Source organism: Anas acuta, chromosome 2, assembly GCF_963932015.1.
Source record: "Anas acuta chromosome 2, bAnaAcu1.1, whole genome shotgun sequence".
NCBI lineage: Eukaryota > Metazoa > Chordata > Aves > Anseriformes > Anatidae > Anas > Anas acuta.
The window spans coordinates 20,685,413-20,706,659 of record NC_088980.1 but is presented as its reverse complement, the minus strand read 5'-3'; the positions used below and the strand labels follow the sequence as shown (position 1 = coordinate 20,706,659).

The 21,247-nt window shown below is 35.5% G+C and overlaps 1 protein-coding gene across 4 annotated transcripts in view; it reads left to right on the top strand.

Annotated features, from left to right (window-relative positions):
• The window catches only part of MALRD1 (MAM and LDL receptor class A domain containing 1), a 263,177-nt gene that overhangs the window by 31,816 nt on the left and 210,114 nt on the right, over positions 1-21,247 (top strand). For all 4 annotated transcript variants that reach the window (XM_068673784.1, XM_068673783.1, XM_068673782.1 and 1 more), the window contains 5 exons: positions 6,182-6,328; positions 9,316-9,425; positions 14,378-14,545; positions 15,809-15,938; positions 16,733-16,879. In XM_068673784.1, coding sequence (XP_068529885.1) covers positions 6,182-6,328; positions 9,316-9,425; positions 14,378-14,545; positions 15,809-15,938; positions 16,733-16,879 — 702 coding nt within the window. The remainder of the gene's footprint in view (positions 1-6,181; positions 6,329-9,315; positions 9,426-14,377; positions 14,546-15,808; positions 15,939-16,732; positions 16,880-21,247) is intronic.

Genomic DNA, 21,247 nt, shown 5'->3' with positions numbered 1-21,247 from the left:
ATATTGTCTTGGAAACTTCATATAATGCTTTTTAGGAAAGAGGACCCCAAAGGTGGAATTTGGCTCTTGAGCAGTTTGATTGGCTTAAAAAATTCATCTTTCTGACACTTTCTGTAGTCTTGAACAAAAGAGACCTAAAGCAAAAGCTGTCCTTTATTTCTGTCCTTTGTTCTTTTCTGCCCATTATGTACATTTTCCACATAATCTTGAAATTGTCCTCTGTGATATTTTGAGTGTGCTACATCTATCCACTTCACATTTCAGTAAAAATTACTATCTGGTACAATAGGGCATGTTTTAGCCTCTTCTTTTAGGTATTTTAGCATTTACCCTTGAACACATCCCCAGTAGTTTCCTTTGTTGAAGTACTCTCATGATGCAGAGCTGACAGATCTCCATGCTGAATGAAAACAAAGGCAGACAGCTGTTACTTAGCAATGTGCAGATTTTTTCTCTTTGAGGATTTACTTTTGCTTCATTACAATGGGGAAGGAAAATAATGTTTGTCTTTGCTCATGTTAACATGACATGAATAGTCATAAAAACACAATTTATTACAAGAGCAAATATATATTTATTTTACAATACTTAAACTTTCTCTGTAAGCTCTACCTATTTATATAAATAAGATGTAGAATGAAGAAAACTAGAATAATTTTAAAGCCATTATTGTATAGCGATTTACAATTACAAATTCTTGAAAACTTCTAGAGCAGATGAACATACACACAAATCCCATTATTACTATTCAAGTGTGAAATACAGCATTTTTATTATTCTGAAATATTTTGTTTTAGTACATATTTATCTGTTTCCTGTGACATTAATTTTCTGGAATTGCCAGTATCTGTCCATCAATCTTGTATGTACGTGTGGAGAAAAAGAAGATACATCATTATTTCACAGACAACTTCATTGCTTATGAACACTATTTTGCACTGGTTTTGTGTTTCACCATCACAGTTTTGACTAGTTTGGTTTCTTTTCCATTATGTTTTTTGTTCACATCTTTGGCATATCATGGTGATAGCAATGTGGTTTTATTTTTAGAAGAAAAGTTTTATTTTTAGAAGAAGAAAAGATGTCATTGTGTTCTAGGATTCATAAAAAAAAAAATAAAAAAAAAAATTAAAAGATTTTGAGATATGTTTGGTTCATTCAACCAAATAATTAATTGGCTGCAAAGGTGAGAGATTCCCAGCCTCATAATAAAGAAAACTATACTGGTACAGGGCTGTAGCCACTTAATGAGCTGGTTTTATTTTGATAACATGAAACAACATCTAAGCAAGGTAATTTCAGCATGGAAGTTTTCTTCAAGGACTGGTTTACTCATGCAGTCTTCAGACCCAGTGTTGACAAGAGTTTCTCTTAACACTACCAGTATTAAGTTATTTATTATTATTATTATTTAGAACATGTGGAATAAAATGGTTTGTGTTAATTGAAAAACTTTTCCAATGTATTGTATGAATTTAGTAAGCTCCACTTATTTCTTGAAATTCAAGTAGATGTGTTTGGGGAACATTTTTCTCCTGTTTACTTCTGAGTGATTGCTTTTGCAGAACTGCTGTAATAATTTAATCCTTGACTAGTAGAGACATACTGATACATCCACAAGGCAAAATAGATTACTTTTTCAAATTTGGCTTTTTATTAAAATAAATGCAAGTTGTTGTTTCCTTTCTAATTTTCCTTCTCTTTTGCTGAAATATAAATAGATGAATGTCCAAAAATGAGGCTTCTCTGGGTTTGCTATTAGAACACAGAAAATCTTCCTGCAGTTTGGATCTAGTGAAATCTTCCCAGTGAAATAAATAACATAAGCCCTGATGGTAAGAGGTGCAGTAGGAGAGAATACATATACCAGAAATATGCTTTACCATCTGTTTAACTTACATAACTGCAGTACAACTCCTCAAAAAATGTTGGTTGTGTTGTCACTTATTTTCAAACTATGGATGGTAAAACATTGCATATAATCACTCGATATTTCAAACAGAAACATTAAAAGGCTGTGAATAGTAAAAATTATGCACTGTTTTGACAAGAAAGGAGCATTTCTCAGAGTTCATTAATGTTGGAGCAATGAAAAAATACACCAAGAAACTCTCATGTAGATTTGAGTGTCAACATAAGTGTAAAGTCTTATTTATTTATTTATTTATTTCCATGCTTGATTAAACATTTACAAGCACTCGAGTTTTTGAGAATTAAGTAGGGATAAAATTAAAGTCAAAGTGTTAACTCAGGCAATTAAGCTTCACTTACATTTATAGCCTAGCTGTTCTGTAACACATTAATATTTTTAAAACTCCTGTTAATTAACATGAAGTATCACTTACAGAAACTACACATGGTAGAACACTTAGACTTAGTGTGTCTTGTCCAATATCTTTGATCAAAGGATGATCTGATGATTTTATATAGAACATCATTTTAAAAACAGAGGTGCAACAGGAGAAAAAAAAAAAAGAGTAGCATCCATTTTCACATATAGTGAATATATAACATATACTCCATATAAGTCCATATACTCCAACAGATAAGTCCAGCCCTGGAGCTGGACTTCTTTTTCTTTCCCCCCCCCAAAAAAAACAACAACCAACCAACCAAAAAAAAAACCACCATTAATGTTCTTAATAAGTTAATAATGGTGTTCAGAAATAGTCTGAAAAAAAAAATGATTGTGCTAAATATTTTGATTTGGAGTTGTCCTTTTCTGTGTCATTTTGGTTGAATATATCAGCAGTGGAAAAATATTATGAGTACTGGTATTGGCTAGGATAGAGTTAATTTTACTCGTAGTAGCTGGTAGGGTGCTGTGTTTTGGACATAGGATGAGAATAATGTTGATAACACACTGATGTTTAATTGTTGCAGAGCAACAGTGAGCAGGCTGGGGGTGCATCAGGAGCTGGGAGGGGACAGACCCAGGACAGCTGACCCAAACTGGCCAAAGGGCTATTCCATACCCTCTGACATAATTCTGAGCAATTCACATGGGTGGCTAGCCAGGGTGGGGGGACCAGCTGCTCGGGGATAGGTTGAGCAGTGGTCAGCTAGTTGTGAGCAATTGTGTGCATTACTTATTTCATACACATTATTATTTGTAGTACTATTATCATTATTATTACTATTTTCCTTTCTTTTCTGTCTTAATAAGCTGTCTTTATACCAATCCAGCTTTCACTTTTTTTTTTTTTTTTTTTTTCCCCCAATTTTCTCCCCCATTTTACTGAGGGGGATGGGGTGTGGGCAAATGGCTGTGTGGTTCTTAGCTGCTGGCCAAGTTAACCCATAACACTATATTTATACATGTCTTTCTAAATACAAAGTATTAGAAGAAATTATACTAGTGCCTAATAATTTCAGAAATGACGATTTCACAAAATTTCCCCTCTTTCCTATTGATCATCAAGGAAATTTGACAGCCTTATTGCTTTGCCAACTCTGCCAGTATATAATTTCCAAATGTAGTTTCATTAGTCACCTTTTCATTATGAGCCAGTGAAAAACCCTGAGCCTGGCACTGAGACACATTAGATGACAGATCTGCTGTCATGAGCATGTGGAAGACACCATTCTTCATATTGCTATAATAATTTTTTTTTTAAGTAGTTATTCTCCACTTAAAAGAAAATAATAATAATAATAAAAAAAAAGAAAGAAGTTAAATGCTTTATCAGTCTGTAAAATATTAACCATTAGTGCCATCTTGATTTCTCTTTCATATTTAAACCATTATTTTATCTCTGCTCTGGTGCCTCTAACCTTCTAGAAACAAGTTTTTGGTTTCTTAGTATATGAGTAAGTTCCTTGTGTCTACATCGTAAATTATTGGTATCTTTTTTGATATTACTGTGCAGCCACTTCAGTCAACTTCTTGCATTGAAAAACTTATACGATGTTTAGGAAGTTCAGAGTAAAGTCAGATTTAATCAAAGAAATTTTGCTTTTTATATCACACCAGTTATATTAAGACTGCTTAGCTAAGCAAAGAACAATGCCTAGGCATGCTAATTACCGTACAGAAAAGCAGCTTAGTCTAGAATATCATTTTGCATATTCTACCTTAATGTATTAACAATCAAAGTCTAATTAACAAGGAGCCTTGTCAAAAGCATAAGCCTTCTGTAATTAATTAAGTTAAACAAGTTCCGTGTTTAATTAATATACTACACCAAACAGAAAAACATACTCCATTGAATTTTAATAAACATTATGAACCCAGTTAAGAGATACTGGTATTTGGGCAGTGAGGAACCTCATGAAGTTCAACAAGGGCAAGTGCAGGGTCCTGTACCTAGGGAGGAATAACCCCAAGCACCACTACAGGCTGGGAGCAGACCTGCTAGAGAGCAGCTCAGCAGACAGGGACCTGGGAGTCCCAGTGGACAGCAGGCTGACCATGAGCCAGGAACAGGCCCTTGTGGCCAAGAAGGCCAATGGTATCCTGGGGTACATTTGGAAGTGTTGTCAGCAGGTCAAGGGAGGTGATCCTCCCCCTCTACTCAGCCCTTGTGAGGCCACACCTGGAGTGTTGTGTACAGTTCTGGGCTCCCCGGTACAAGAGGAACATGGCCCTGCTCTGGACTCACTCCAGTAGTTCTATGAAAATGATTAGGGGACTGGAGCATCTCTCATACAAAGACAGGCTGAGAACTGGGCTTACATGTATTTAGCTTGGAGAAGACGGAGAGGGGATCTTATGAATGTATACAAATATCTGAGGGGAGGGTGTCAAGTGGATAATACTGGTCTCTTTTCAGTGGTGCCCAGCAACAGAACAAGAGGCAATGGGCACAACTGAAGCACAGGAAGTTCTGTCTGAATATGAGAAAACATTTCTTTGCTGTAAGCATGACAGAGCACTGGAACAGGTGGATCAGAGAGGATGTGAAGTCTCCTTCCTTGGAGATATTCAGAACCTGCCTGGATGAGATCCTGTGCAACGTGTGTTAGGTGACCCTGCTTGGAAGGGGGGTTGGACCGGCTGATTTCCAGAGGTCCCCTTCAACCTCAACCACTCTGTGATTCCATGATTTATTTTTACATTAGGATTAGACTGCTCAGATAACTTTCTTATGCCAGGAAGAACTTATGCTGAAATTTAATGCTATGATGCTTCAACAAAGCTATATTTTGTTTTGGTTTTGTACAATCTCAAAATTAGAGTAATATGATGTCTGAAGTTTATAAGATAAAATAGAATAATTCAGTTGGAAGGAATCTTCTAAGATCATTGAGTCCAACTGTCTGATGTCTTCAGGGCTAACCAAGAGTTTAAGCATATTAATGAGGGCATTGTCCAAATGTCTTTTGAACACTGACAGGCACAGGGTATCAGCCACCTCGTTACAAAGCCTATTTCAGTGTTTGACCATTCTCACAGTAAACAATTTTTTAATAATGTCCACTCTGAACCTGCCCTGGAGCAGCTCTGTGCTGTTCCCATGCATCCCATGATGGAATGAATGTGCCACGAAGGCTGGAAAGTGCCAAGTACAATTCCAAAGCAATTTTTACAATTGTGCCAAGCAGCCCAAATAATTGTGTCCAACAGTTCTGGACTACGAAAGAAGACTCTCATATTATACTATTCTTTTAGCAAAATAATTAATCTATTTCAAGAAATGAAAGAGTATGTTTAAGTTGGTCTAATCCATATCAACTTAGAAACTATTATTTTACATTGCAACACATAATTTCCAGATCTAAATAATTCATAAATTTAAATCTCATTTCCAAAAATAAAATAAGTAGCAGCTTAATTTATCTTTATTTTCAGCATATTTAAACCACTAAATATGTTTGATTGTTTCCCTATACACTCATGATTAAATATCCAGGAAAATGTATCTTTAAAAAAAATGTAATTGCCCATTCATAATCTGATGGCAGCCTATGTATAGGTCTCATCTGTAGCAGGATATAGTTTTTTTCTTTTTGAGGTGCTCTCCACAGTTCTGAATTTGATTATGAATGGAAGGACCTTCCTGATTTGTTATCTGTATTTTATAACTTCTCCAGCTGAGTAATACACATTTCAGTGAAACATACCAGAGAAACATACTTTGATTAAAACTCCTTTTACATCCAAATACAAATCACTGATAGATCTGGCATTAAACTGCTGCATCAAATTCAACTTAATGATCTCTTGTTCTCTGTACAACAGCTAATTACACTATATGTAATTTTGAGAATGACTTCTGTGGATGGAAGCCATTGAACACAAGTGATGCTGACTGGCACATAATGAAAGAAGAAGCTCCCTTGGACAGCATACTCCCTGACAGAGATAATACAACTAATGCTAGACATGGTGAGAGATTACATATATATACACTCCCACATATATAAATATTAATTATACTTAATGATGTTAGATAGGTGAAACTGAGTTTGAAATGTATGCTGCTATATAGCATGTATATAACATAGGTAACATTACAGAAAGATTGTTTTTCAGGGATACTTTTTCTTAGATGTGATATGATTACTATGCCTTTGTGCCTTTGTAATTTATTTTTTTTTTCTTGAGCTAACTTTTCTATAGCTAACTTAACTTTGCTCACACATATGGTAAGCACCTTTGTATCTATCCAACATTCACACAGGAACTGTTTTTCAAAATCTTATTTGGACAAAATATCACTGCAGCTTTTTCTAGAGCACAAGTAAATTCATTGGTTTTCTCTAGGATAAATAGAATGAGTGTAATATCCTTTGACCAGTTTCTTCCTTCATCCCATAGTTGCTATAAAATGCACTCAGCTGGAAAATGTTGATTCCAACCAAGGGCTTGTTTAAAGCCTTTTTCCAAAATGAAAATGATATTAGTATACTGTTTAAAAATGAAACTGCCTAGTATGCTTGTCATTGTCAAATAATACTGCTAAATACTCTGTGACTTTAATTTTATTAAAATGTATTTGTTATCCTGCTTCCAGTGGAGATTAGATTACTTTAAAATTTGGATTACAGTCCAATATCCCTTTACTTCTTTTTAAAAGATACATTATCTTACAGCCAGATCTCCACACTTCTCTCATATTCTCACATTAAAGGAAAGCAAAACATTAAGTATTCCACCTTAAACATCTGAAGGCAGAGGAATTCCAAGATTTATTTTATTTTATTTTATTTTATTTTATTTTATTTTATTTTATTTTATTTTATTTTATTTTATTTTATTTTATTTTATTTTATTTTATTTTATTTTAGAGGAAACCTTGGTGGGGTGTAATTATATGTGTGCATGCGGTATAATACCTCTAACTGCATGATCACATACCCTTTTTCCAAAGTGGACCAAATAGTTGTTATTCACTTTCGGAGTAGCTATTTAATATTTCATTTCATTGTCCCTCTAGAGGACCACTGAATCTGCATTACTGCATTCTCTGCAAGTATTAGTTTCTTATGGCTTCCCAATGCTCACAGCTCCAGAAAGGAGCACTGATACGACTGTGTCTTTCCCAGAAGTGTTATTTGAAGTCTTGGTGAGATTTGGTCATAACGAGGGTGGCCTGAAGAAATATCTGCTCAGCAGTTTAAGCAGCATGTTAAACTAGCCATATGGGATGTGAGCTGTTGCACTTAAGCTGCCTGATACTTGTATCACTGCATAGTGGGTTTGTGTCTTTATATGGAGTTGCAGGCTGCAGGTTGAAGTCTCTACCTTGGGTAGATCTCAAGGTTACCTCACAGCATCTCTCAAACCAGTAATTGTGCATTACCCTTGTAAGTCAGTGCAAAGGTCTTTCTTGGGGTGGTTTTGTACCCATCTATCACTGTGCTTGCTTCAGACACATCCCAGCTGTGCAATTAGGCTTTCAGAATTTGAGCAAGTTTTTGTCAATGTTAAATCAGAATTCTTCAAGTTTAAATAGTTGCTTGTGATGTCACTGAGTGTTCATGTCTCTTCTCTCCTGGGGAGGGCAGCAGCAAATTTTGGTTAATGAAGATCTTAACAAGGCTACTGTAGAGCCTCAGCTGCAAATTAAAAGAGGATCCTTTGATGTACCCTTGCATTGCAATGAGGGGAGCTTCCCTCTTGCCACAGCGTGCAGCACGCCTGTTTGTACATAGGGCGGTAACGGTCACTTCTTTGTACTGGCCTTGCCACAGCTATGCGTTTATTCACGTGGGTCTGGACCTAACCCTCTGCTTCATTATGTATCCATGGGAAATAAATGTCTAAAGAGTATGACTGTGGCAGCACAATAGCTGATTTTCCAAGATGTAAGGCAATATGTGTGTAATATCAATGCGCAAACAAGACTGAGCCCTTAGTGTTGTTTTGCATAGACTTTCATGAAAAAGTCTCAGTATTCAGTGAAGGCAGCACTGACGGCATTCAAAATATGCTGCTTTAGGGCCCCTTTAAGATGTTTATCCTTTCCTACCTTTGTCTGAAGCACATCTGCTGTAGTTCAAATCCAAAGGCAGTTCGTTTGCCAGAGTTCAGATTAGATCTTTAATTAAGCTTTCATCCCCACTAGCACAGACAACAATGTCAAGTCTGTGGACCCCATGAGAAAATATAGCTTATTCCATTGGCTCCCATGGTCTGCAACATTGTTAGCATGCTTAAAACTGGCTGGGATGTGCTGAGAGTAAATACTGTACCCTAAAGGAAATTAATTTTTATTTCAAATTCTGTTCATAACATTATTTAAGCCAATTAAAATGTGTCCTTTAGGGATCCCAGCTGAGGTCTGTGCTGTTTGATCTCCGGTGTGCTCTGCTCTTGCAGACCATGCTGAGATTGGAGGGGCTCCGTGTGAACAAGGCGATAGGATGTAGTCCTAGCATTTGGAGGATAAGGGTCTGAAGGTTTTACCTGAAGAGAGCAGATGAAGGTGCAACCAGTGGATCTGCCCAATAAAACCCTTGTGGAAGCAGCACGTGAGCCCCCCTTTGCAGGGCTCTGTATTTTTATTTCCTAAAGTTAAAGTGCTTGCAGGCACCATGACAAGATAGTATTTGGGCAGCCATTACTAAAGCTACTTTTTTCTTTACTTTCTTTCCTCATCTCTAGACTTTGTTAATTTTACTGCTGAGGAAAGAGCCAGGAGCATTCAGCAATTCTATTATGTCTTTGCCTATATAGATATTGGTTGTCATAGCCTGGTGCAGCTCCCTCCTCTTTCTCCACAGGGGCTGAACTGAAGGGAATGCTGTTCCGTTTGTTTACGTTTATGAATAATCTTCATGTGCCTCACAGAACACAGTTACCTCTCAGAGGTAATTATTTGCCACTGGAGCATGACATATTTCTCATATTTCTTTGAATTTTGTTTACAGGAACATTCATTTACTTCAATGGATCATGTCAGATGTACACAGAGATGGCAATGTCTCATCTGGGGAGCCCCTTCCTTGTCAAGCTGTCCCCTGGGCTTTCCTGCTGTCAGGTAACAGTTTGATAGGAAGTGTCCCCACCTTTGTAAGCTATCTGTCCCATGTTGATATGGTATTTTTCTTGCTGTTAGTATTGCTGAAGAAAAACTAGCTCCATTTGAATAACAGAAGAAGAGTCATTCCTTGGGAGGAGGGAGTTGCAGGAGGCTTTTTACTGCTTTACTGGCTTACATGTATCTGATTATTACTCTTTCTAAAGCATCCACAAGGTGACTCAGATTTAAGGCTATACTTCAGATTTTTCTATGCTATGAAAAACATAGCTGGACATTACTAGGGCTATATTTGCTCACAGTCAAATCAGCCTGCCTTATGAGGAAAAGCTGCCAAAGAATCATCATGTGCTTGTCTGTAAGCAGAAAATACTCCTACATCCAGCTTTCCATTCCTGGAGATCTGTGGTTGGTATACAGATTAAATAAGTTGGAGTGATTGGAGAGAGTTGGTTACCATACTCCAGACATACTAAATTTTAGTAATAGTTAGAGGGGGATGTTTATTAAGCTGATCTGTGCAGTCATTAAAAGCCTACCTTGAAGTGATTTTTTTTGGTCAAGTATCTTGTACCTCTGGAACCAAGGGGTCGGGACTGTTCATAAAGAAAAAAACAAATCTGGAAGAAAAAATGAAAATACCATTTTATGATTGAAATGTTGGAACGTTTGACAAATTTTTTTTTCAAAACTGAAATTGAAGAAATATATATACAATTAAATAAATACATATATAACAGGTTTTAACTACATTTTGCATATTTTTGCTCACTGAAGAAAGTGAATAGATTCTGTACATCTTTATGTAAGCATTTTCTTTTTTCCTGAGTCTTTTTTAGTTTTCCATTACTTAACTTTTCAAACCTTCTGATATATTGGGGAGATGTTAAGATATGTGATTCCAGAGTTATGTTTTCTGCTACTTTATGAAGCCTGCTGATTTAAGAAGTCACATAAGAGGAAAGGAAAAGAGTGAAAGCACATCAAAATCATTTTCCTGTGTTAGTGGTTAAGAAGAGGTTTTAGAGAAACAGAATAAAATTGAGACTGGTTGCTTTTTCAAACCCAATGTAGAATAAAAACTGTAATTTCATTTAGGAGATATATATATATATATATATATATATTATTATTCCCCCATCCCCCCCCCCCAAAAAAAAGTCACTAAACAGTATATGGAGGAACAGCACATAGAAAGTCCAAAACATAATCTTAAAAAAATTAAGAATACCTTGATATCATTGAACACAGTCTCTCACTTTTTAATCTTCACATGTCATCATACTGTTCTAAAGAATCAGAAATAAAATAGATGCAGAATGAAATCAAGCAGAATGGTGTTGCAGGGAACACAGAAGGCCTCTCAGCATCCCATTGGAACCCTGCATGTTGCATGGGACCTGGGAAACCAACAACCTTTATACACACAGTGCATTCATTCAGGCAGCTTCACATCTCTTTTGTAGACTTTGATACTGGATAGATAAGCACCTTTCAAGTTCAAATGAACTTATCTTAGAATCCCTTAAGGTTAGCTGGGCACAACTGGTGTGTGAATCAATGAATCATTCCAGTTAAGACGTCTTGCAGAGTTGGCTCTGTATTCCAAATAAATATAAATGCAGTGGGGATGTACATACCCTTCTCTAGTACAAAGTTAGAAAATAAGCTATTTTCAATTTTGAATATGCACATACTCTATGTATTTAAAGTTTGGAGATTCAGCAAAAACTAGTGCAAGTTCTTATCCAGCTATACAGGTCTGAAAAAGAGTGTTTCTGAAGACTGGAATCTTGGCTTTCTGCCACATTTTCCCTGTGGACTTTTATATCTCGGAAAGAGCAAGAAATAGTGGTTGCTCATTAGGAAGGGTATTGGTGTGTTATGCTCTCTGTGTATAAATGTGAGATGTTGTCCTATGCTGGATGTCCCACTGAGAGGATAAAGGGATCTGCATAAAGAGATCTATGTTTATTAAAAGCTTTACAAGTTCTTTGGCTGCAGTAGCTAAAAAAGGAAAAAGAAAAAAAAAAAAGGAAAAGGAAAATCAAAGCTGAGGGATAGTAGTCTTATATTGTGCTTTACTAGTTAATTGAAGCTTAGAAATAAATTCTTTGTGCAGCTTCTTGTAGCTGAGTTTTTCAGTAGTTGTCAGGTAAGAAACATCTTCATTTAGATCAAGGTTTAAGAGTTGTACAAACAAATTTCTAGTCCCAACTCTCTTTATGTTCCTAATGGACAGAGAAGTCATTCTGAAGTAGAACATGTAGTCATAGTGAGCAAAGGTAGTTTTATTTCTTATATAAGGAAAACCCGGAAAAAAAAATCATTTGAAAAGTTTTTTGATTGTTTAGAGTATAGTTGTTCAAACAGCTTATTTTTAAAAGAGTTTGAATACCTGCTGCACTGTATCCCTTAAGATTTCTGTTGGGGGAAAAAAGCTACATGAAAGTATTTAAAATTATTTTAAAATCTTGGCATTACTTTACACAATACATAATTTCCATGAGTGGGGAAAAAAGGAGTACTACACTAAAAAATAGTGTAGTGTGTTGTAACAAATAATATTTCCATCAGTGATTGCTGATCTACCTTGTCCTATGTAACAGAAGTCAAAAGAAACTCTCCTTTGATACATAAAAGTTGTATCTTTCATGCACTTGCCTTTTTAAGGATTAAATTTGGTGTGTGAAGTGAAAGGTAGTGCATGCACACACATGCTGACTTTCAGATTATTAGCTGATGATTTGCATGTAAGGAGTTCTCAAATTGACCAGTCCTGCTCTTTGACTTGGTAGGCACAGTAATGGCCTACAGCTCTAACATAACAGTAAATGTGATAATTAGGAAAAACTCCTTTCGAAGACTGGTTATCCTAAAACCACTACTTCCATTAACATAAATGAATAAATAAATAAATAGAATTGACCATGATATATGTATGAATTAATGTTTATTTCCATGCTTTAAAGATTTAGTGTCCTGAAAAAAAAAGTTATTCTGAGCATTGCTGCTGCTCAGATAGCCTTCAGAAAAAGCAGTGGCCTCTAGGGGAAGAGATATGTGAAAGGACTTGGCTGGGGAGATGTCTTGGGGACAAGCAGGGAAGAAGTGCTTGGATCTTGATCAGGACTTTGATCAGGATGTGGCTGGAAAAGATTGAAGGGAGACTTCATCAATGTGTATCTGAGAAGAGGGTGTCGAGAGGATGGAGCCATTCTTGTCAGTTGTGTGCAGTGACAGGACGAGAGGCAATGGGCACAAACTGAAGCACAGGAGGTTCCATCTGAATGTGAGAAAATGTGAGGATGACAGAGCACTGGAACAGGCTGCCTAGAGAGGTTGTGAAGTCTCCTTCTCTGGAGATATTCAAAACCTGCCTGGCTGCCATCCTGCACAATGTGCTCTAGGTGACCCTGTTAATCAGGGGCATTAGACTAGATGATCTCCACAGGTCCCTTCCATGCTCAGCCATTTTGTGATTCTGTGATCCTGTGAACGAGGTGATCCATGCTTTGAGAGGACATATTTGTTTTCTTTTTCTTTTTTTTTTTTTATTTTTTTTTTTCCTAATTAGTGATTAGAAATTTGTATTTCTTCACAATAAATTAAGTAAAAATTACATGTGCACACACACACTGCATTGTTTTGCATATTAATAGTCCCAACAGGTTCTCAAAAAGTATTATGTGTCAGTTGTCTCACTTAAATAAAAGACTTCAGTTGTTTCCTGCGTCTAACTGAAAGCTGGGTAACACATTGATCTGTGATTGTCCTGAGGCAAAAGACAGACTTCATTTAGCCATTAGCCTAAAATGGTCTGCATTTTTTAAGTTTGCTTAAAAGTTGATGCAATGGGAGGGGGGAATAATAAAAAGGAAATTTAGGAGGGGGGAATAATAAAAAGGAAATTTAAGGAAATTTTCTCTATATAATGTGACAATCCAAGATGCAAGGTGTAAGATCATGTGTAGATCAGGTGTAAGATCAAGGTGTAAGATCATTTAAGGAAATTTTCTCTATATAATGTGACAATCCAAGATGCAAGGTGTAAGATCATGTGAAGATCAGGTGTAAGATCAAGGTGTAAGATCATGTGAAGATGGGCAGAAAACTGCACAGCAGCTTGGTTTACCTTCACTAAGATCCAAGAATTACAAAAGATTTTTCAGGGAAGCTGAAAGTCTGCAGCTTATGAAAATTTAGTCCTTCAGTATGTGAAAAAGCAGGAAAGACTCACTTTTGAAAATCTTATTTTTTTTTCCCTGCACTTCTCAGCTGAATTTTTGTCTGGGTTGTATGTAAAAAATAAATAAAAAAATAAATATATAATAAATGTAGGGCAGACATAGTGTGCTAGGATTCTCTCTATTTTCTGTTTGGTAAGCAACTTTTTATAGCCTCCCTGCTGCAGATATTTCTTTTTCTTCCCATGTAGTGGTCAAAGTACTTGTTTCATGTGATCAGAATGTTATTGATCAATAGAGTATTGTCTTCATGTAATTGTAATTTTCATTGACTGTGGAAGAATAGGATCATAAGACTCCCTACATATAAGTAACTCAGCTGTAAGACTTCAAAGATTAACATACTCATGAAGCTACCCTATATTCTGCATTCGCAGAGCAAAATAATCTTTGAGAATTTTCTAAGTCTTTACTGAACTGAAAAGAGCATAAGGGAGGTCATATCAATTAGTCTGTACCCCTTGAGAGATACAAGTTTAAAGTAAGTTTTAAGGCAAGTTTTATTTTTTACTGTAGTTTTACCTTTGGACATAATATTGCTCCCTGGCACACCATAGTTTCATAAACCTCTTTCTTTTATGTCAAGCCAGTGTATAGACCTGTCAATCATTTTGTGTTACAGTGTATGTATCTGAGTTGGTATTAAACATATTGCAGATTGATGATGTAGTTTTTAAAGTGTTTGATTAAAAACTCTTTCAACAGGTAAGATTTTGGTATTGGCTGTCCCAGGGTTCCCAGCTTTCTGTCTTTAAGAGAACTACCCTGGATGGAAATTTGGAAAAACTGTGTGACATTTCAGGATTGTCTGAGATGCAGTGGACAAAGGTGACTATACCAATAGGCAGTGCAGCTGGGGACATACCTTTTCAGGTAATTAGAAATTACATTTTCAATGTCTTTGTTAGATTTACATTGCTTTTTTTACTTAACTTGGTATTTAGAATTAAATTACTTTCACAGTAAAATATGAAAAGAAAACTTCTATTCTTTAGTGCTCATCAAAAAAATCCCTTTTTAAGTAGGTGTAACTACTAAAGAACAACATTTTATTATTATTAAACAAAAATAAGAAACACTAGTACAGAGTTTTAAATAAAAAGAACTTCAAAAAAAGTGAGGGCCTATTTATTTTGGCTAAAAGGAAGAGAAGTGCAGATCTTCAATTTAGAGCATTAATTTCAGAAATAATGAGCAGTTTTTTAGTTTAATTTTACTTTTATATAATCTCAGGCTGCTAGACTTTTCTACAGCTCAGAAGGGAACTGGTAGGAGAATCAGCAAAATTCCTAGTTTGGTTTCTTCCTTTTGTCTGTCATCTATAAAGCAATCTCAAAGAATGAACTTCTCATCATTGATAAGTTTTAACTGAACTTCCATTTGTAGTTTCCTGAAAATTTCTTGGTATTTGTAAATGTATATTTGTAATTGTTACATTAATGGTACCGTATGTAAAAAATAAAAATCAAACCAACCAACCAACAAAATCCTACAACCCCTCTATCTCTATCTCTCTCTTTCTCTCTCTCAAATAATGTACTGTACCTTTATCTGCATTTATTAGCAGAAAACTAGAAATGGGGAGAATGAATAATGAAATTACTAGCTGGAAGAAAATCTGAAATATGATTTGCTGTTCTGGTTGTTGTTAAGATATATATTTTATAGACATCACACCAAATAGATTTCTTGCATGGAAATGTCTCATTCACTTCAGCAGACATAGTATAGAACTCAATTAAACAGAGTTGTAAACCACCATGTCTGGTTACCCTGAACAGCTCATTTTACAAGGTGTATAACTTTTAACAGTTCCAGCAGGAAGGTGGTTCATTCAAGCAGTGTTGGCTATTATCACCTGAGATTGAAGCAAGGTTTCCTGGGTTACATAACTTTCAATAAGTAAATGTAGTTATGGGTTTGACAGTTGAAGAATAAATTTATGAATTTGATCAAATTTCAATCATAGGTTTTGCTGACTGATAATCAAAGGTGGTTGTAGGTGGTATTACTTCTTGTGGAGAGAGAGTTAAATTATAAAGAAATATATATGTATTTTTATCATGTCACCATTAATAGGCTTGCTTATTTCTTTTTTTTTTTTTCTGTTCTTTTTATTTTTTCTATTTTTTACAGATTGTTTTCCGAGCTACCATTCTAACAATGAATGCTACTGTTGCTATTGATGACATCAGTGTAACAGAAGAATGTAGAGTTGTAAATAAATCACTATCAGCTGTTTCAGCTGTCAGGCAACAAAGTGAAGGTAAGTTCTGTGGTTTTCAATACATTTTCCACTAAGTCTGCTATGTATAATTGGATTCATATGACAGTTTCAAGACACCTGTAAGAAAGAAGGGAATAATCTGAGGAAATTGTCCATCTGTTGTAATGAATTGTCTATAATGAAAATTTTCATCCTACGTTACATAGTAGATGCTTTAGGTAGTTTGCAGTAGTTCTGTGAAGTAAGTTATGGTGGGAATTTCCAGATATCACTTCCTAGAACCTGTACATATACACACTTGGATGCAGAGACAGAAGCAAATCAACTTACATCTTCCACTGAAGAGCAAATTCCATTGCATTATCTTTAGGGCAAGAGAGTTTTTCCATCATCACTGTCAAATCCTTTCTCTCCCCTCCCCTTCCCCATTCATTGATATTTGGGTTGTTTTCTAATGTGTATTTTGCAAGCCATTAGTGGTGCAACACAAAAATTTTGGCTTATTGGAAGTTTCATTGTGTACTGAACTCAGGGAGACCACAGCTATAGCACAAAGCTTTTGTGAAAGACTTGCTCGCAGACATGGGGAGCACAGCAAGCTGCCTGATTCTCTGTGAGACAATGGTTGTACACAAAACCTGGCCTCTGAACTGGAGCCAGGACATTCAAAGGTTTTTTTTTTTTTTTTGGATAATTTTTCTCTCGTCTGCTTGAATATTGTTGAGAATGATATATAGCTTAAAAGCATAAGGTATCAGCTGTATTTCTTATCGGTTGTGATATATCTAGACTTTTCTTCTTTTTATTTTTTATTTTTATTTTTCCTTCCTTAGGGGGAACAGAAATGGAAGAAACTAATTCTTCATCTCTTTACTGTCCACCGGAACTTTTTTCATGTGGGGATGGACAATGTATTTCACCTGACAAACTCTGTGATTTTACACCTGACTGTTCAAATAGCCATGATGAAGCCAAGTGTTGTAAGTGAAAATTTTAATAATCTAGGTTGTTAGTTTCCTGTCAATATGTTTATATGTCCTACTTGTCAGGGTTCTGTAACTTCATAAATGCTATAATTTAACTAAAAACTCTTGAGAAATAGTTACTTCATTTTGATTCTATTGTGATTTTTTTCCCTTTATTTTCTTTAACAACTATGTCCCTCTTACTACTAAAACTAGAATAATGGTCTTATGATTGAGTAAGAGTTGCTTAATATACAGTGTTTTACTTTTTAATTTTTAAGATGTTAAGTACCAGGTATAGTGTTATACCAAATTAAGTCCTAATCTTAAGATATTGGAAGCTGATTCAGGAAGCCACTGTGAAGCAAAACATGCTTCGCACATGCTCTCACATATACAAAACTAAGCTAATAAAATGAAAGGAAAGGAAAGTACATTACATATATACAAATTTGGAAATTCTGTGGCAGCACTGTGTTAAGTACCTCTTAATGGTTACACACTCCTTCAATTAAAGACAACAGTGAGATAGAAAGCATTGAAAATGTACTGTACAGACTTCTGTTCAAACTGTGAGTTTTATATACTTAATTTGGATGTGCCAATACCTCAGCTGGACAGGTAAATAAAGCATCTGTGCACAGATCAAAGATATTTAGGCTGTGTCTATATTTCCGTCTTGGCTATGTCCCTAGGTTTTCTCTGCATGGAAACTGACACATGGAATGTCTTGGTGCATCTCAGAATCCCTCTGCAGTGCACAGTCAAAAGGGACCTTGGGAACGTTTCAGGGCCTCTAACATATACCTTCAGAAATATTTTTTAATTAATTCAATTACTTGTTCTGCATAAGAAATGATGGTTATATTTTTTATCTTTGAAAATGAGTCCCTTTCTATCATATTTACCTATCAACAACTCATAATTCTGACAATAGCATTATAAGATCAATTAAAAAAACAACAGAACAAAGAAACAAAACCCAACAACACTAACAACAAACACTTAAAAGAAAACCTTTGGACCTTCCTGTATATGCTTTTGAATTACAAACAAGATTATACAATATTTCTGGGGTTTTGCTGTCAACACGTTTGTCATGACACATAAAATACACAGTTTAGTACTTCATTGTTTAAGAATGACAGTAAAATTTCCCAGTGTTTTTCACTGTTTGTTATTGATAGACACCCAAATCACTGCCAGTACCAAAACACTTCTCATCGCTGAATAGGATTGAAGGACCTCCCTGCATGAAAACAGCATAGCGTTTCCTCTTGGTTGTCTAACGGCCATTTCACTTGCAACCTTGATCTTGCAGGGGCCTTGGATTAGAAGTTAATAATTTAAATAACCTAGTCATTGTGTTTAATCCTTCCAAAATAATAGGAGACTAGTTTCAGATTTGTCATTACCTATTGACAAATTATGGAAAATTTACATCTGCACATGTGTTTTAAACCCCCCTTTAAACACCTTCATGCCACAGGTTTTCAGTATCACAGGAGCAGTATTTATGTTGGTCAGGATAATTAATATATTTGTGGGGACTAGTCCAGGTGAGAAATCTGCCATTGGCCTCAAATGAGTTAATTACTTGTGGCATATGGCTAGCCCACCTGAGGACAGGTGTCCTTGTTCAATGTCTTCTACACTGGTGGTGGTGGGGAGGCTTCTGTTTCTCTTGAATTACTTACTTATTTGCCATCAGGCAGCCACTTGCTCTAGAACTTAATTTTGTTTTTTCATGAAGAAGAAAAAATGTTTCCTGGAACATTTCAGGCTTCTATTTCATTACAGAGGTGCTCATCAGTTATTTGACTTTGTATTCTCTGACACCTTATTTGCATGTGCTTTCTTTGTATATTTCAATCTATAACAATTTCGTTATTCATCCTTACTAAAAATCTCAGGCATTTCATAAGAATCTATTTTTCTCAAAATCATCATGAGACTAACCTACTGCAAATTAACATACAGTAATTTCCTCATTGCATAGTCTATTTTAACTTTAATTAACACCAACTTTTTTTGTTTGTTTGTTTTTGTTTTTTTGTAACTCTCTACTTTGATTTAATCCCTGGGAAGCTTCAATCTTGGCGGTGTTCTTTGTCAACACATTTTAATGAGAGTAATTTTATGCCATGTGTAAGAAAAGTACTTACTTAGTAGGTACAAATGCAGTTGGTAGGTTCTTCTGGTCCAAAGCTTATGGTACTGTGAAAGTATTTTGTTATCGTGTGACTTGTGGTCTAAAAATTAGTTTACCTCATCTTGTTCTGCTGCAATAATGTGATTTTAAAAATTATCATTTTTATTATAATAACTTTTAGACTCTTCTTCCAGGTTCCTAGTTGCATTGTACAAAATTACATGTCCTAGATTAAAAATGTCCTTTAGATTTATCCTACATAGTGGAGAAAAGTAAAAACAATACAAAATATAATCTATGAAATGTTTTATTTTTTGAGTGGTGCTACTCCTGACTATCAGTTTACAGCTTTACTTCCACAGCTGAAGAATTTACTGTGGCTATAAAGTGTTATACATGACTACCATGCATTAAAGCAGAAGAGAAAATCGACTGCTTTTTTCAAGCTGCAGATTTATAACAGTGACCTAACATACCTATCACATTGTGTGTTCGTGCTCTGGAAGGTGAATGTATAGTAAATTTTCTAAGATCTACACCATATGCTTTTGTTGGAGTTTAAATGCTTACCTTTCCAATCTAAAAACTATGTCGATTGTGTAGAAATTAAGATCAAATGGGAAAATAATCTGATAGAAAACTACGTTGCTTGAGCTCACTGATGTGGGAGAGAAGTAACCAGGGGGTTTGAAGAAGCCAGGGAAGGAAGGAGGGGGGTATTTTATGACTAGAAGGTCAAAAAGCCAGTGATGGGGTACCAGGAGAGAAAAAAATAATGAAAAAAAAAAAAAGTTTGGAGAGAGAGTGAAAACACAGAGAGAAGGAGAATGAGGAATATAGATGTAGAGCAGTGATGCTTTGGGAGGGAAGAGCATAAAGCTTTGCTGTAAGTGGCAAAGAACTGAGATCTTAGAGGTCTGGGAACAAGGAGCTGAGTGGGGAAATGGATGGACAAAGAGATGAGGACTGCATGAAAAAAGGCAGTGAGGACTTCTGGTTTTCCAGTGAGACTAGGAATGAGATAAGGGGTCAGAGAAGAGCAGTTGTAGAATAGGTGAAAATGGGAAGTACATTGTGGAAAGGAAGAGCACTGAAGAATTAGCAAGAACATTTTTCTGCCTGAGACGACAGACACTTTCAGAATTGCTATAGAACCCAAAACCTAACTTTTGTACTTCTACTAATATATATTCTTGCCCCAAAATGTTACATAGGTATCTTGTTGTTTTATAGCTATTCTTCTCTGGTTTCCTTCATGCATTGTAACAACAAATACTGCATTAGGTCAAATGACAGAGAAGTACAATGTAAATAAGACAGACTGAATAATGGCCATAAGATCTTATTTTTGTTTAATTTAGTAACAAAAAAAAAATCCTTTCCATTTCAGTAACACAGAAGGAACACTCTAATTGAGGTAGAAAGCACTTGATTGTTAAAAAATACCTATGTTTCTCTTATTTTATTTTGTGTGGACCTGAGTATCCAGCATCCTAAATTACCAGGTTATTTCATTGTTTTAGAAATTTAATTTTCTTCTGACTACACTAATATTTTAGAATAAAGAACAGATTTGGACCTAATTTGCTAAATTTCCCATGAAAAAATCAGTTGATTATTTTGGAGGCTCTTACTGTTTTGAGACTATTTCCCATATCAGTATACTAATCACTCACATTCAGAACCTGAGAAGAGTTTGCAAATGGCAATATCTTATGAACTGAGGAATTTCCAGAAAATGTCAGATCTAACAAATCAGTGTGCTCTGTTTCACTTAAAAATGCTGTTAGGCAACTACCTAGATGATTGCATATCTGCCTCATTGTACAGAAAGGACTTGCCATCAAAATCAGAATGGCATAGTGAGTATCATATCATTAATTAGAAAATTAAATTGTAGCAAATGCATGTGACTGCACTGTTACTTTTTTTTTTTTTTTTTTTGGGGGGTGGGGGGGCAATATTTAGATTAGGGTTGATTAGTGTTGCATGTGAACACACAGAACATTATATTCCCCCTATAAAAGTCTGAATCTCCAAGTCTGAATCTCCAAGCTAAACTATACAGTGTTAGGGAATGTACTGTGGTCAACTTGTTAAAAGTATAGACACAAGGTGAAATCAGTAGTGCTATTTATTTTTTTTTCCCTCAGTACATTTTGTCCATCTTATATGCCATACTCTTCCCCATTACATAGGAGATATATACCTGGTTGTTATCTGCAAGTCAT